The following is a 16,729-nucleotide window of genomic DNA, read 5'->3' as shown; positions in this document are numbered from 1 at the left end:
TAAAAAAAAAAAAAAAAAAAAAAAAAAAAGGCATTATATTGATGACATTACCAAAGTCTAGAGTGAGGCTTCTTGAATTGGGGTCAAACAGTAGCATTCCCCTCACAGTCAATCCACTGGAAATGCCTCAGACGCTAAACGACTGGTTTACTTTAATCATTAGTCTCCACATTGGCATTTCCTTCTAAGAAATACAGTTTGCTCTGTTTCTCCCCGAGCTGCTAACCTGACGCCATCTGCCTCTGGATCCATCAGGCTGCCTAGCATATCCATCTGCATTTATAGTTTGGTTGCTAAGGCTCCATTCTAGCACTTTCAGTGCAGTTGTTCTGCAGAATTTTTCTTGGGTTCTTTAGTGCTACCCTGCTTCATTTGAGGGCTAATTGCAGTATAAACTTAGCAGTGTTATTATCCCCTTTGGTTTAACTTCGTACAATTATTATCAGTTTTTGTTATTACAGCTAATGATTAGGTTCTTTACTTGAATTGATCTGTCAAAATGTTCCGTTTTGGATTTCAGCCTGTTTGATGTGGAATGATGTGGAGTTATAAGCAAACAAATGACGCACTCCTTAAAATTCTGTCAGGGGTAATAAAGTGAATCAAAATGAATTCACTGTTTAGCTGTCTTAGCTTTCCTTCCCCTTTTATCTTGTCAAGCCTTCGACAGCAGCTTCTCTCCCTCACAGAGCAGTTCTGGAGCACTGAGTTTCTGGTTAGAAGGGATGGGGAGAGGGGTACCTCTGCGAGATGGAGTGATTGGAGCAAGAGGATGGCTGGACTCCTTGGGTACTAGTGTCAAAGGATCCTAGAGACTTTCTCGTGAAATGACTTGATGATTTAGAATTGGAATTGGGGATGGGATGGTGGTTTTGTTCTTTCCTGCTGTTCTTTGTCCTATCAGTTTCTACTGAAACTTCACAGCTATCCACCTGGGGGCAAACCAGGATGAAGAATCAATGGGCTCCTGGGGAAAAAGCAACAGCAGCCCTCAATTTTCCATCATTTTAGGGAATGAAAGGCTTTGGAGAAAACAATTCTGGATAGCTGAGGCTCAGACAGGAAGGCCGCCTGCTTTAAGCCCTTACTCAAAATCTTGAGGCCTTACTCAAAACACACATTGCTCTGTTTTTGCTGAATTGCTGGACCTGATGAAATCTATCTTTGATGACTAAAATTATAAGTTTATTTTTCAAGGGTACCCCTTGGAAGAATGATTTCCCTTGCATGAGCTACTGAAACAGCAAGTGAAGGAGATGGGGCTGAATTTATGTCCATGATTAGCATGGCCCATGAACACTGATTTAAAAAATAAATCTAGTTGTTTTCTTGATTCACTTCGAAAAGTTGAGAGCTGGGGACAGGGAGGGAAGGGAGAGGAAACTCCAGATAATTAATGATCCTTGTTAAATGGTTTCTGATTAATGAGCCTGAGCTATGGAGTGATTTATTTTCCCTGCTCCCTGCTCTTTTTAATCAATAAAGAGATTCTGGTTGGAGGATTTGCTGAGAGCCCACATTATGTAAGTCTCAAGTGTAATCAGTTTCCCAAGATTTGCCCTTTTTCTCCATGTTCAGCTCTACCTGGCGACCACTTACCGGCCTCCTGCCGTGGGCCAGCCCCTGTGAGGCACTACTAGGAGTGCAAAGATGGGTGAGTGGGAGTGGAAAGGTGGTGCCAGCATACACGTTCTCTACATCTGCTATATCACAGGCAGCTGAGGTTTGGGTCAGGAAATTAAGAGGGACTTGATGGGGGACGGGCATTGGAATTGAGAATTGAGCTGGGTGAGATGGCCTCAGGCAGCAGAGGCACCTGGGCAGAGGGGATAGACTGAGTTCAGAGAGAGGGAAGTGTGGGTTGTGTCCGGTGTTCCTGAGGATTATCGTATTATTACTACCGAGCGTGTGGTATGTGTAGGTGTATCATTTCATTTGGTCCTTATAACATAGACTGGCAGACTTTCTGTGAAGAGCTGGAAGTCAGTACTTGAGGTTTTGTGGACCACAGGTCTCTCGGCCACAACTGCTGGGCTTTGCTTTGTAGCACGAAAGCAACCAGAGACCATAAATGGATGAGTCTGTGTCCCGAAACCTGTCCTGAGGTTGTTGACCACCTATCTGTTTACATAAATAGATGGTCAGCTAGAATTGGCCTGGATTGCAGTTTGCCAGCCACTGCCTTATGTTTGATATAATCCCTGTTTTATGGATGATAAAACCGAAGAACAGAAAGATTAGTAGAAACTAACACTGCCCAGGGCCAAGGGCCAGCTTGACTAGGTCAGATTCCAAAGGCTGCATTCTTCTACACATGCTGCCTCCCCTTCAAAGGCTGGAGGACATTCTGGGGTAGAACAGATGGATGATAAGGCTGCCTTGACTGAAGTGTGAAGAGTTTGCCTTTATTTTTTTTATTATTTTTTTAATTTTAAAAAATTGTTTTAAGAAGTTTAAAAACAGGCATGCTTAATTAGCATAATACTGAATGACAGCCAATCACAAATTGAATTTTAAAGTGGGAAGTGTTTGCTCCTGGTGTGGTGCGCCTGCCTGTAATCCGGGAATCCCAGCATTTTGCGAGCCCACACCCAGGCCTAGGAGGGAGGATCCTTTGTTCTATGAGTTCCACAAGCCTGGGTAGTATAGCAGAATCCTGTCTCTACCAAGGGGAGGGAATCAACAATGAGCTGGGCATGATGGCACCGTCTGTAGTCCCAGCTACTCAGGAGGCTGAAGCAGCATGATCATTTGAGTCAGGGAAGCTGGCTGAGTTCGAAGCTGCAGTGAGCTTTGATTACCCCACTGCACCCCAGCCTGGGAGACAGAGTGAGACCTTGACTCTTAAAAACAATTTTTTAAGGGGGGATGGTATAAAGTAGATACAAAATTTACCATTTTAACTATTTTTCACATATACAATTTAGTGGCATTAAGTACATTCACGTAACCAATGGTATGTAACCATCACCATTATTTATCTCCAGAACTTTTTCAACATCCCAAACCAAAACTCTGTACGCATAAAACTTCCCTTTCCTCCCTCTGCCCAGACCCTTTTAACCTCTATTCTACTTTGTCTCTATGAATTTGATTCTTGTAGATACCTCTGTAAGTGGAAACGTGCAGTATTGTCCTTTTGTATCTGGCTTATTTCACTTAGAATTACGTTTTCAAGGTTCATTCATGTTGTAACATGTTTCAGAATTTCACTCCTTTTTCAGGCTGGAGTGCAATGATGCATGACGGCTCACTGCAGCCTTGACCTCCAGGGCTCAGGTGATCCTCCCACATCAGCCTCCTCAGTAGGTGTGACTATGGGCACGTGCCATCACACCCAGCTAATTTTTTGTGTTTTTTGTAGGGAGGGGGTTTCGCCACATTGCCCAGGATGGTCTTGAACTCCTGGGCTCAAGTTTGCCTTTAATTCAGTGGGAAGTGGGGAGCCATTGATGATTTTTTAAACGGGTAATTAGATTAGAGCTGCGCCCTAGGAAAGTTCGTTTGGCATTGGTGTGTAGGTAAATTAAAGTTGAGAAAAGAGCTCTTGTTTCAGAATGAGAAGTTCATTTTGGCAGAGCCGTTTCCAACCACTCTATCCTGTGGAAGTTCTTGTGATTGTACTTGATACTTGTGTGGCCTCACTGTGGCTCTGCAATCGCAGTGTGTGTGTATGTGCACTTGTTGAAATAAGTTTAACCTTGGCTTCTTGCTGTGTTGTGCAAACTCACAAAGAAGCCTAGTTGTAGAGACAGTACGTCTATTTTAAAGAACCTTAATCATCTAAGAAGGGATGAGCTGAGGCACCAGCATCTCATCCCACTCAGCTGTGCCCTTGTTGATGTTCACTTCTCACTCAGCTGATGTTTTAGGTGCACGTGGCTTTAAACTGTAAACTTCACGGTCCCTCCCACGTGGCTGAGGAAATCCCTCCAGGGTTTGAGAGAGCAGTGTGGTGCATCCCCTAGTTAGGGAAGGAAGCCCTGCTTTATATACCAGCCTGGCCGGTTTCGGACTTGTTTTTCTTTTACACTCTGCCATACTTTGTTATTCCAGGTAGGGGATATTCCAGACTCTTGAAATTTGGCTGTGAGAAGGGGAAGAAATCCTTAAGTCATTTGTATCCTGGAGATTCAGGGTGGAGACTGTGGCTGATTTTGTTATGGCCATTTCATGAAGCTGTTAATAAAATTTTTTATTATTAACTTTTATTTACTGAACACTTAGCATGTGCCAGATTCTGTGACCTTTGTATGTATGAGCTCATTTCATCTTCATAATACCAATGATGTAGGTATCATTATCTTGCAAATGACAACACTTAGGCCAGAGGGCACAGAGGGAATTGGTAGCATAGAAGCTAAGATTAAAGCAACTCTGTCAGTTCCAGAGCACGCCTTTTTATTACCCTCCTCCCCAATTGCCTTCACTTCCTGAGCCCCACCAGCATGGGTCAGGACAGGCACTTCCATACAGTGCCACTCTGAGTCTTCACATTGACCTTCTGAAGCAGGCCTTATTGTACTTATTTTACAGGTGAGTAAACTGAAGCCCAGAAAAGTGGAGTCATTTATCCAAAGGCATTCAGATAGCAAGGGAAAGATCTAGGTTTGGGTTTTGATTACTTTTAAAATCTGGGACCGGATGCGATGGCTCACGCCTGTAATCCGAGCACTTTGGGAGGCTGAGGTGGGCAGATCATGAGGCCAGGAACTAGAGACCAGCCTGGCCAACATGGTGAAGCCTTGTCTCTACTAAAAATACAAAAATTAGCCAGGCGTGGTGGCGTACACCTGTAATCCCAGCTAGTTGGGAGGCTGAGGCAGGAGAATTGCTTGAACCCGGGAGGCAGAGGTTGCAGTGAGCCGAGATCACGCCACTGCACTCCAGCCTGGGTGACAGAATGAGACTCTGTCTTGGGAAAAAATAAATAAAAATAAATTCTTTCGCTGAGAACATAATAGAGGCATGAACCTAGAGTCAGTAGGAGGATGCCACGGAAGGGATGAATAACTCGATTAACATTCATATTTGTGTTCAGGGAGGCATTGTAGAATGTCAAAGGGATTGTAAAATAGGTTAGCCTGGGCTCAAATCCTGGCTTAGCCGCTATTTGTGACCTTGGACAGGTTACTTTACCATTCTGCTCTTCAGTTTTCTCTTCTGAAAAGTGGACACAATAATAACCTCTGTCACACAGAATGAGGATTGAATGAGTTAACATGTGTACAATGTTTGTGTCAGTGCCTGGCATGTAGTAGGCACTGTATGTTAGTTGGATTTATTAAGCTCCTTCTCTGCACAAGGCACTCTTTCAAATGTGCTCTTGTAGGTACTTGGCATACGTCATTAAACAAAACAGACCCAAATCCCTACTCTTGTGGAGCCTACAGAACCGGGACCTGAACCCGTGTCTGCCTCTTTTCCTTTTAATGTTTATTTTCCTTCCTCTCTCCCTCTTAATAATTTTCTTTAATGATCTTTTAAATTTCAAGTTGGCTATTGTCATTACAAAGGTGATGGTCTACTTCCTGAGCCTTCTTTGTGCTTATAAAATTGAAAATACTCTTGCTTTACTGGATCGTTGGTCTCTGACAACTGGAGAGTCACAGGGAAGGAGACTAGCATGGATTTAAGGATTGGATCCTTGGGCTGTGTTGTGAAATAGAGGGACACTGTGGGTGTACCTTTGCAGTGGAAGACAGAGCTTCTAGGTGAGTGGGTGGTGGACAGGTGCTACAGCTCTCATCTCTTCAGGAACCAGAAGATGCAGCTCCACCTCATCCCTTCCTGGTATGAGGCCCTCATGGTCCCCAGGTGGAGTAGCCAGAGATGCTGCCTCCTTAGAAGGTCTCTGCTTGGCAAACCTGACCCCGGCTCCTGTTCCCATTCCAGGAGTGTTGCGGGGGGCGTGGGGGGTGGCCATTGTGTGAGATTACACTGGGAAAGGCATTTGGAAGAACAGGATGGAGGGTGAGGATGAGACCATATGCTGCTCTGGGAGTCACATGGATCCTTGGAGCAGGCCTACTGGTTGAGGTAGAATGATCACCTTCATCATTTTGGTGGAGACATCATGGGATTAGTACTTGAGCCTGTTGCCACTAACTAGTTGAGGCAGGACATTCTCTTTTTGACCAATCATTTGTTCCTATCCCTCTGAAAAAAACAGGTGCTGATACCCTAAGGCCTACATGTTCGCATATACACTCTTCTGCAAACTCACAAGTCCATGTATGGAACTTGGCACTCAAACTCAGAAGGTTTTTTGTTTTGTTTGTTTTTGGCTTTGATGGTTGGGGAGAACATTTTCAGGCAAGAGTTTTCTTGTGCGTGTTGGCCTGTTTGGAAAGAAAATATTCTTCTTTCCTGACCATTCTGTGACCAGGAAGAGCAGGTCAGATATGTTCCCCAAGGGGTTCTGCTCTCCTGATTCCATGGGTCAGCCAGTCTTTGCCTTCTAAAATGCTGCACACAACAGTGTTGTGTTTAAATATGTTGGAATTTGCTGGGTTTTGTTCACAGAATCCCAACAGTGAAAATGATGCCTGGCTTTTAAATTAAACCGATTAAATTTGAGATTATTGTGAGGCCGTAAATAACTTCACTCACACAAGAGTAATTGAAGGGGCTCTGTTTTCATACTTGGCTTCTTTTCAAGGGACCCAGGCTCCTGAGAACTCAGAATAGCTCAATAGCCCTCCTTACCCTGAAATGGCCCATTAAGAGATGCCTGTTGGGTGGTAACCTCCCCATACCTTTTCTCAATAAAGAGAAAAGGATGGGAAGGGGTGGGGGAGACTTTGCTTGCATCTAGAGTCGCAGCCTCTCAAAGCTGCAGCCTCTCAAAGCCGTCTGGAGCAGACTGTTTAGTTCTGTGTCCCCTGTCTCATTCAGCCCTCTGCATGTTTTGAAGCTTTCTTTAGTTTTTCCCTGAATCTTGACGGCAGTTCTCTCAATAGGCTAAGGCCCAGCTATGGTTAGCTGAATGCATGATCAGCACAATGCACTGAATTTTAATGGTGCTGGCTGGCCCTGAAAGCTTACCAATGGGACAGTGGCCACTGTGCCGGCCCGAGCAGCTGCCTCAGACTCTGAGAGGGGATCCGACTGGCTTCCTAAAGTTGCCTGTTTGCTTTTTTTGCAGATCTACACAGACTGGGCCAATCATTATCTAGCCAAATCCGGCCACAAGCGTCTCATCAAGGATCTCCAGCAAGATGTGACAGATGGCGTCCTCCTGGCCCAGATTATCCAGGTTGTGGGTAAGAGCAGATTTTACCTTGGGGATAATGAGTTACAGTGGAGCCATCCCAAAAGGCCGGGGTGAGGGGAACAGAACACTGAAATCTCTCAGAAGGCAGCTTTCTGTCTCATATCTTGACAATTTACTTGATTCGTGTTTTGACTAGGTTGTGTGAGTACCAGCTTGATTTTATGCTTTTCCTGTTAAGGTCACGTACACAGAAATATCATCTTGATTCTCTCAGAAGAAAGGCTGGCCAAGGCCAGAGGGAAATGCTAGTGGTTTGGGGAAGAGGTGTTCTGCCCCACTTCTTGCCTCCCATTATCTTTCTGGCTCTCTCATTTCCCCCTTTAGATGGTACTTTTGTGGATTACTCTGGAAATATTTCCAAAAAAAAGTAATGTGGGGCTGGTTTAATCCTGCCAACTCTACTTGGGTCTGACAAATCAAAGGCTAAGACTCCAGAGAGGATTAGATGGTCCTGGTTAATGCTAGAGGAAGGGAACTTGAGCAGTGGAATTTTTCATGCCTTGGCCGTGTGTTGGGAGGAGAGAGTTCCTCCAGTGAAGGCACATGGGTGGATACTGGCCACAGCTTTGCCTTGGGCCTTAAGGTAACCACCCTGTGGACCTGCCTGAGAGCCCAGAGCAGACCGAGGAGGCTTAGAGGTCAATTGGACAGCATTAGCCTGATGATTGTCGCTGGTAGCCTTGGCCAAAGGAGAAGATGCAAGGAGATGACAGGGCCCAGCCTCTCTGGTGTGTTGTTGTGGAAAAGTTGCTTACCCTTCAAGTGTGAGAAGTAGTCTTTCATAGTTAGAGCTCTGCTCAAATCCGTGGAGTATGTACCTGAAAACACAGAAGGTTGGCCTTAGCTGAAACTTTTGGACTACTGCTGCCATTCAAAGAGAAAGGAGTTTGTTTTCCCTGTTGTCTTATGATTTATTTCTTAAGACTACCTGCCATTGATTCTCCTCTTCTCCTTTTTCCTCCTCTCCCTGTATTAGTTTTCTGTTGCTGTATAACAAATTATCACAAACTTAGCCACTTAAAACAACATGTACTTATTATCTTACAGCTTTTATGCATCAGAACTCTAGGCATAGCTTAGCTGGGTGCCTCTGCAAGGCTTCAGTCAAGCTGTTGCCCAGGGTTGCATTCCCATCTGGAGGCTTAACTGGGGAAGGGTTTGCTTCTATGTTCACTCAGTTTGTTGGCTGAACTAATTTTCTTGCCATTTTAAGACTGTGGGCCCTGGCTTCTTGGTGGCTGTCAGATGGAGGCCACCATCACCTCCTAGATGCTGCTCTCAGCTCCTTGCCACATGGGCCTCCCAATATCTGCCTGCTTCCTCAGTGCCAGCATGGGAGAAAGCTTCTGGAACAAGTCTGCTAACAGGGTAGAATCTTACCTAACCTAACATAATCATGGGAATGGCATCTTACCAGCTTTGCCATAGTCTGTTGGTTAGAAGCAAGTCACAGGTCCCTACACCCAAAGGGGACGGGATGATACAAGGGCATGAATACCAAAGTGCAGGCATCATTAGGGGTTGCTGTAAAATCTGTATGCCACATTCCTTTTTCCAATTCTTCCTCTTCCTCTTACTCTTCATCATTATTGTCCAAACCTCTTTAAAAATTTCTCTCATTTTCTCAAAACCCTTTTGAAGTAAGTGGTATTCTCTCCATTTTACAGATGCAGAAATTGAGGCCCAGTGAAGCTTAGTAGTCCAATGTCACCTGACTAGTATCCGTGGGAATTCTAACCCAGCCAGTCTGCTTCTAAAGCTTCTGTTCTTTGCTCTGCTGTATTATATCACTTTTTACTCCAGAGATGCTTAACTTAGTGCAGGGCTTTGTCCTCCTTCCCTTTAGTAACCACTTATTGAGCACCAATGTGTTCCAGTACTATACTCCTTGTTAAGAATAAACAACAAATGTGGAAGGCTGAGACCTCAGAAGAAGGGGTACCATTTTTTTTTTTTGGTAGAATCATCATGGAAATACAACTTGCGCCTGAGCTGGGTTTTGAAGCCCACATCAGCAGAATCACATTATGCATGTGGGCCTACTTTGACTGAGTTTTGCAGCTGTGCAGAGTGTTTCTACCTGAAAACTTCCCAGGTTTTAGCACAGGCAGCAAGAGAGGGAATATAAAAACGATCATACTGAAAGGTCTTACATTCATTCCAGCTCCATCCCTCCTGATTGTGGGATCAGCTCTACTGCCTGTTTCTCCATCTTTAAAATGAGGATATCCATGCTTGTTTTGTCTGATCTTACAGCAGTCTTATGAAATTTAAGTCAGGTATCAAATATGACATAAGTTTGAAATCTATGACATGTTCCAGATAGCACTTGGCAGCAGCTACCTAGAAAGGTATGTATGGAAGGATGATGAGGTCTCAATATCTGTGTCAGTATGTTGTGATACATTAGTCATGTCTGCCTTGGGCTCAGAAGAGGCAAATGGGAGTATGTATGTTGTGCATTTTCTAAACATAGTGCTATGAAAATGTAAGTTAGCAGCTTTATCATTGCTCAGGATGATGCTTCCCTGAATCTATTCAGATGAGATGAACTTCCCTAGACAGTGGCATCTTTAGGCCTAGGGTACTGGTCTGCAGTTCCAGAGACCCAAGTTAGCACCAGTTGTCCAGGCCACACCTGAGGCCACTAAATTGCTTCCCTAAACCCTCCAGCACAGGATCGCTCTGTCCAGAGACTCCTCAAGTAAGGCTGGATGTCAGCATGTGACTCTCTTGTCAGACTGGCTGTGCTGGGGCTTGGAAGCTCTGCTCTGTATGTAGAGAACAGACTAAAAGGAGGAGTGAGAAGACAGCAGTTGTAGGCATCTCCTGTGTGACTTCTTTCCTCAGTTGTCTATCAGCCAGCTCAGAGCATTTACTCTTAGATTGTCTTATGAACACAGGTCTCTTGGTGAGAAGAGGGAGAAGCATCTTCTGACTAGGATGCTGAACTATTGGCCATTTGAACACTTTGCTTTTCAAGTCCATGCTTTCCCCCATACATGACCATTAAAAGAAAATGTAAAAATATATTTGTATGTGTACACATATTTAATATACACATATGTATGTATATATAGATATGTGGATATCTATATAAAATTGGATTTTCTATATAAAATATGAATTTTCTACATAAAATTTTATATATATCTACATAAAATTTTCCCAGAATTGGAATCTTACTGACTTGATCTTATACTGGACAGAATTCTAGTGGCTGTACTTGTTCTTTGACTGGCAAGCTCCTACTTATTCTTGAAAAGTGACTTTCTCTTTGAGACGTTTCCTAGCTCCCCCACACAGAACCAGAGGGACCTCCCTCTGTCATCCCACCAGCTGCTGTCTTGGGCCTGGGTCTTAGTTGTCTTCCTTTCTGGGTTCCCAACATTTAGCATGGTGCCTTGCATGCAGTGATGTTCAGGAAAAGTTGAGAGGATTAGGGATAAGAATTTTATTCGCTACCAGCCTGAGTTGGATTGTTTCCAATAGGTGGCCTGAATGTTTCCCCTTCTCAACATTTAGTACTCCACTAAACATTCCTCTAAATTGTATGTCACACCTTTCTACTTTCTAGGGATCTACCACAGCTCTCAACTGTCAGGTTTGGAAAGGACCTTTAAAAGCTCCGATCTGATGAATGAATTGCTTCTATAAAAAGTAGTCAACAACCTCTATTAATTACTTCCTGTGATGGGCAGCTTACTACCTTTTCAGGCACTAGTTCTAATGGTGGAGAGTTGGAATCCTTCAAAAACTCTTGTCTTAGATTCAGACTGCTACAACAAAACACCAGACTGAGTGGCATATAAACAAAAGACATTTATTTCTTATGATTCTAGAGGCTGGAAGTCAAAGATCAAGGTGCTGGCAGATTCTATGTCTCGGGAGGGCCCACTTCCTCATTTGCAGACAGCCATCTTTTCATCGTGTCCTTCCATGGTGGAAGGCAGTATCAAGCTCTCTTGGGTCTGTTTTATAAGGGAACTAATCCTGTTCATGAGGTCTTTACCCTCATGACCTAATTATCTCCCAAAGGCCCCATCTCCAAACACCATTACATTAGGGATTAAACCTGAATATATGAATTTTGGGAGGACACAAACATTCAGACCACAGCAGCTCTTCTTTTATTAAGTCCTCCCGTTGGTAGTGTCATTCTCTGTAGGGCTACAAAGAATAATCCAATCTGGGGACAGTGTGAACATCAAAATCAATTGAGGAAAACATTGGATTATAGCCACTAAATAAAATAGGAATCCACAAGCCTATAATAATAAATAGATACATTTAAAAATAGATATATCAATGGAGGAGAAGAGAGGGCCGGACTCTACAGGAGAACGCTGACTGATAAAGGTAGAGGGAGTTGCAACCATCTGGTGAATTGGAGTTAAGGCAAGAATCATCAACTTATGCTGAAATCTAGAGGGGGAAATTTGAGGAGGAGCAGGATTTTCACATAGTCTCAAAATATCTCTCTATTGATTGCTTATTAGCTGCAAAGGGAAACAAAGTAAGCACTAATTGGAGTATCCAGATCACATCATGACTAGGTGATCAAAATTACATCACTGGTGAGGGACAGATGGACGACATGTGCTTCCTGAGGTGATACCCTGAGAAGAACACAACATCAGTTATGCTATATTCCAGTCAGGGATGGAAAACCTGAAACTAATCATAAGGAATCTCAGACAAACCCAAATTGTGGAACATTCTATTAAAAAAAACAAAACTGGGCTATATTGTTCAAAAATGTGAATGCTATGGAAGACAAAGGCTGAGAAACTGTTCCAGGATGAAGGAGACTAAAGAGATGTGACAGCTAAATGCACTACATGATCCTGAACGGCATCCTGTGCAGAGCAATAACATGGTCTAAAGCACATGTTTAGTCAATTGGCAAAACTGGAATGTTGGAATTAAATCAATGTTAAATTGCCAGAATTTATAGCTGTACCATGGAAGACAATATACTAGTTCTTTGGAAATAAACACTAAGCATAAGAAGCAAAGGGCATAATCTACGTGCCTTATTCTGAAATGGCTCAGAAGAAAGATGATATGTGTGCCTTACGGATAAAGAGGGGGAGGAGAGGAGAGGGAGAAAGGAAAGGAGAATGGATGATGTATACGGGAATTCTCTATGCTATTCCTGTAACTTTTCTGTAAGTTTGAAGTTATACCAAAATGAAAAGTTAAAAAGAAAACATATCTAAATGAAGGCCTATCAAAATTTGTAGGCAGCAAGATTGTGCCTTTTAAGGGACAGCCCCTTTCTAGGCCCGGGAGGAGTGTAGTGATGATGGCATGGTTGAGGACCCACTCCATCATGGGTCAGGTGCTAAGACCCGACCTATGATGGAGTGGGGATGGTGGGAGGGTGTCAATCACAGAAAGCTTCCTCAGGGAACTTACCTATAAGCCAAGACTTCAGACTTTATTAAGAGTGAGACAGGCAAAGCAGTCAGGGAGAGCATTCCCAGCAGTGAAAATAGTGTGTAGAGAGGAGAGGACAGCCAGAGGGCCAGCGAGGCAAAGTCGGGCAGGGCCACCAGGTATAAGGCAACGAATTCTGGGCTTTAGCCCAAGAACAAGGGCCAGTGGTTGAAGAGTTGATTTTTCAGTCTGGGATGTAACATCTGATGTGTGACTTCAAGGAAAATCTTAAATGGTTTTTGTTTTGTTTTATTTTGAGACAGGCTGGAGTGCAGTGTTACGATCTTGGCTCACTGAGGCCTCTGCCTCTCGGATTCAAGCAGTTCTCCCACCTCAGCCTCCCGAGTAGCTGGGATTATAGGCATGCACCACCATGCCCAGCTAATTTTTGTATTTTTAGTAGAGACAGGGTTTTGCCATATTGGCTAGGCTGGTCTGGAACTCCTGGTCTCAAGTGATCTGCCCATCTCGGCCTCCCAAAGTGCTGGGATTATAGGTGTGAGCCACATGCCTGGCCTTAAATGCTTTTTACATTCGCTGTTCTTAAGTCTTCATCTATCCCAGACACCCCTGGAGTTGGGCTTCCTAGATAGTGGGATTGTTTGGGACTTTTCCGCCATCATCTTCTATAAGGCAGAAGAAAGTGGGCCTTTTGCTGCTGCTCTTTAGGAGCCTTCCTTTGGTGGCTAAGGTTGGATCTGTGTGTTCAGCGTCTTGTTAGTGTGATTATCTTCTTGAGTCATGAGCTTCCCCAAGTTGGCAGTCGCCTGCCAGCCCATCACAGTGGCATCTCTGTGAATTATTAAGAAGGTTTAAGAGGCCAGGATAAACAGCATGAATCAAGAGGGAGACAGGCCTCCCTCCTTTGCTTACGTTGCTGTCACGCAGGGAGGATGCCAGAAGAGGTTGGAGCAAGGGAAGCAGGGAGGGAGAGAGAAGGGGTGGGAGAAAAGGGGATAAGAGTTGAGAGAGGAAGGAAAAGATGAACAAAGGAGGATTGGAGGAAAAGGGAGCAAAGAGAGAGAGAGAATTTCTTCTTAGAAGTGGGAAGACCTGATAGCAGCTTCTTTTCCACCACCGTTTGTGCTGCCTCTGAACACAACCAGGAAATTCAGACAACATGTAGGACTATCCCTTCTTTCTGTTGATGATCTACTACCATTATGTGACCCTGGGTAAGTCATTTACCTTTCTGGGGAGCCAGTTTTTGTCTCTTCCCATTGACAGGATTGTTAACTGCCAGGGATGATAAGTGCGTAGATGCACAAGCTATATTGAAATGCTCTTAATCCTTTAATGAAGTCTTTTGAAAAGTAATAAGCTTGATACCACTGTTCTTATTTTAAAAGTGCACTGATACTTTCCAGTCACTAACTTGTCACCTTGCATGCAGGCAGGTTACTGCATTAGTGGGGCTAAGAAAGTCTTGAATACGCTGGGATAAATAAATTACCATTGGCACTTAAGGATGCCAGTTTTAATCACAGATGAGGACTTTGGGGATGAGTGCCTTTGTTTCTTTGATTATCTGCTTTTGGGATGCAGCCAAAGACCCCCTGCCCTGAGTTACTAAATTCAGCTTTGAAGACCAAGCTCTTCCTTCTTACCAGCAGAATCAGAGCTGCTATTAGCACTCTAATTATTTATGACAACCATAGGAATTCCTGGGAATTTAAGTAAAGGAGAAGTATTTCAAGTATATGAAACTGGAAACTAGGAGGCCCAAAACTCATTTTGTAATTTTATTAATTATTTATTTTGAGATTGGATTAGTCATTTGATTCATCTCTTCCCATATACTCTTTAGAGTGGTTATAATTAGGCTTTACCCTATCAGTTTATTTTGACTTTTGTAAAATGGAAGTATTAGGCTTGTAAGAGTCATGATATTTAAATTCAAAGAGCACCTGACTGGGTTTAGGTGAGAGACCATGAAAAGGAATTAGATGAGAAATTAGACCAAGCCCTTTGGTTTCATTATGCAGGTGGCATATAAAGAATCTTTAAAATGTCCCAAATGACTTATTAGGATCACAGTTATCCATCCTTCACTGTAATGAGCACTAACGACCTAATGCTGAACTGGGTATTGATCAGAATCCAATGACTTATGACTTTGGCCATCACAAGTATCCAGTTGGAAGACACCTTGATTGGCCTTGATTCTCAAAAGCCGCATATTTATTCTCTCCAGTGTTGAGTGTCAAAATCCAAGGTCAGAGCTCATGCCTGCCATAATTTCCCAGGTATGAAAGAGTGCCATTTGTCAAGTGTTTGTTTTTTTTGGTCTTTAGTATGTACATCTGTATTACAAGTGGAAGGATAGCTGCCTGAAAATAGGCAGCCATTCTTGATTCATCTCAGTGTTCAAGAATCAAGATTTCTTGATTCATTGAGATATTCAGAAGACTTATTTCTTAGTTCCACTCAACAAGTATTTATTGTGTGGCTCCTGTGTGCCAGACACTGTGCTAAGCTCTGGGGTGACTGTAGAAAACAAAGCAGATAAGAATATCTGTTCTTATGAAGTTTACATGCTAGCAATATACTCTGGCTCATTATATTTTCTGATAAACAGAAGAACAAACATCCATGAGCTATTCCATTCAGTGGGCATCTTGTTTGTGCTTTTCATGGCACCTCTTTTGGGAGCAAGGCTTTCTACAATGCCTATCCTAGTGTTCTTATATTAAGAGGAGTTGAGAAAATGCAATTAGATCTCTGAAGATTGGGATTTTCCCAGGTGGGTCATAAACCTTAACATCTATTACTTCTGGCAAGTTCTAAAAAAAAAGGTGTAGATTAGACTGAATATATACTAACCAGTCTGTCTTATGGTAATTAGATTTTTGGACAATTTTCTGCCACTAGCTTGCTTCTTAATTTTCACTTCTCTCTCAAGATAGAAACAGTAGAGAAAAAATAAATTCAATTTGAGATAATGATTCAGGTTTCTAAAATCTTGGAGTCTTGGAACACTTTGATTCTATTATCTTTTTCAGACAGTTTCCAATGGCTTTTCTCTTTTTGGAAGTTTTAAGTATCATTTATTAAAATATGATATGATTTTATTTGGGGAATTCAATTTTGCGAGCAGTTATTGAGCTCAATGGATATAGATGTGAAAGGTAAACTATACACGTCTGCCAGGCTCTTACAGCATATTTTGGGGAAACAAGAAAAGGAGGAATTATGTATTGGATGATTAAGAACAAAACAGACAGGTACAGGGTGCTGTGAGGATAGAGGCCTGAGTGTATCTTACCCTTCTGTGGGTGAGGACATGGGATTGCAGAGGGAGCTTATAAAGGTTTCAAGAGGAGGCTAACCCTTAGTTCTTTACTATGGAGCCCTAGCTGAGTTTCCAAACTGAGACGGAGATATCAAAAAAAAAATTTTTATATATAATGCATATTATCAGGTTAATGATACTACCATTTAGAGAATACTTACTATGTGTTGGGCACTGTGCTAAGCATTTTACTGGCATCATCTAATTCTCATTGCTTCTCTTGTGAAGCAGGTAGTATTAACTGTGTTTTATAGATGAGGAAACTGTGACCCAAAGAGGTTGAGTGACATGCCTGATGTCACACGCTAAGAAGCTCTGTAGCTGGAATTCACGCTAACGTATCTTTGCCTCCAAAGCCAGTGTTCTAACCACTATGCTTACGGCCTTTCTTGTGCTGCTGTATTCTCAAACACAGTCTCTCCATAGATATCTCAGACTGTGTTGTGCCAGGGACTCCTCCATACTTACAATGAACTGCATTCAGCCAGGGAAGCTGGGCCAGTCCTCCTTTGTATTAGTACTTGATTTCCTGTGAGTGCAGTGCAAACTCTTTCTATTACTTCTGTAAGTAGCTGGGTGCTATTATGACTTCACATATGTGTGTCCCTTGATCTAATTTGGACTTACTGTGTGGCGTTGGTCAAGTCACATAGTGAGAAAGTGATGAAGTCTCACTTTCTCATTTTCCCCATTTGCCACTGCTTTGGGAATAGTTATTA

The 16,729-nt window shown here is 43.0% G+C and overlaps 1 protein-coding gene across 3 annotated transcripts in view; it reads left to right on the top strand.

Moving 5' to 3' along the window:
* NAV2 (neuron navigator 2) overlaps positions 1-16,729 on the top strand; it is a 780,691-nt gene that overhangs the window by 489,616 nt on the left and 274,346 nt on the right. For all 3 annotated transcript variants that reach the window (XM_032166418.3, XM_032166417.2, XM_058424471.1), the window contains one exon: positions 7,148-7,265. In XM_032166418.3, the coding sequence (XP_032022309.1) occupies positions 7,148-7,265 (118 nt within the window). The remainder of the gene's footprint in view (positions 1-7,147; positions 7,266-16,729) is intronic.

This window comes from Hylobates moloch, unplaced genomic scaffold (genome assembly GCF_009828535.3).
Source record: "Hylobates moloch isolate HMO894 unplaced genomic scaffold, HMol_V3 SCAFFOLD_11, whole genome shotgun sequence".
NCBI lineage: Eukaryota > Metazoa > Chordata > Mammalia > Primates > Hylobatidae > Hylobates > Hylobates moloch.
The sequence above is the reverse complement of the archived record's forward strand: the minus strand, read 5'-3'. Positions and strand labels throughout refer to the sequence as shown.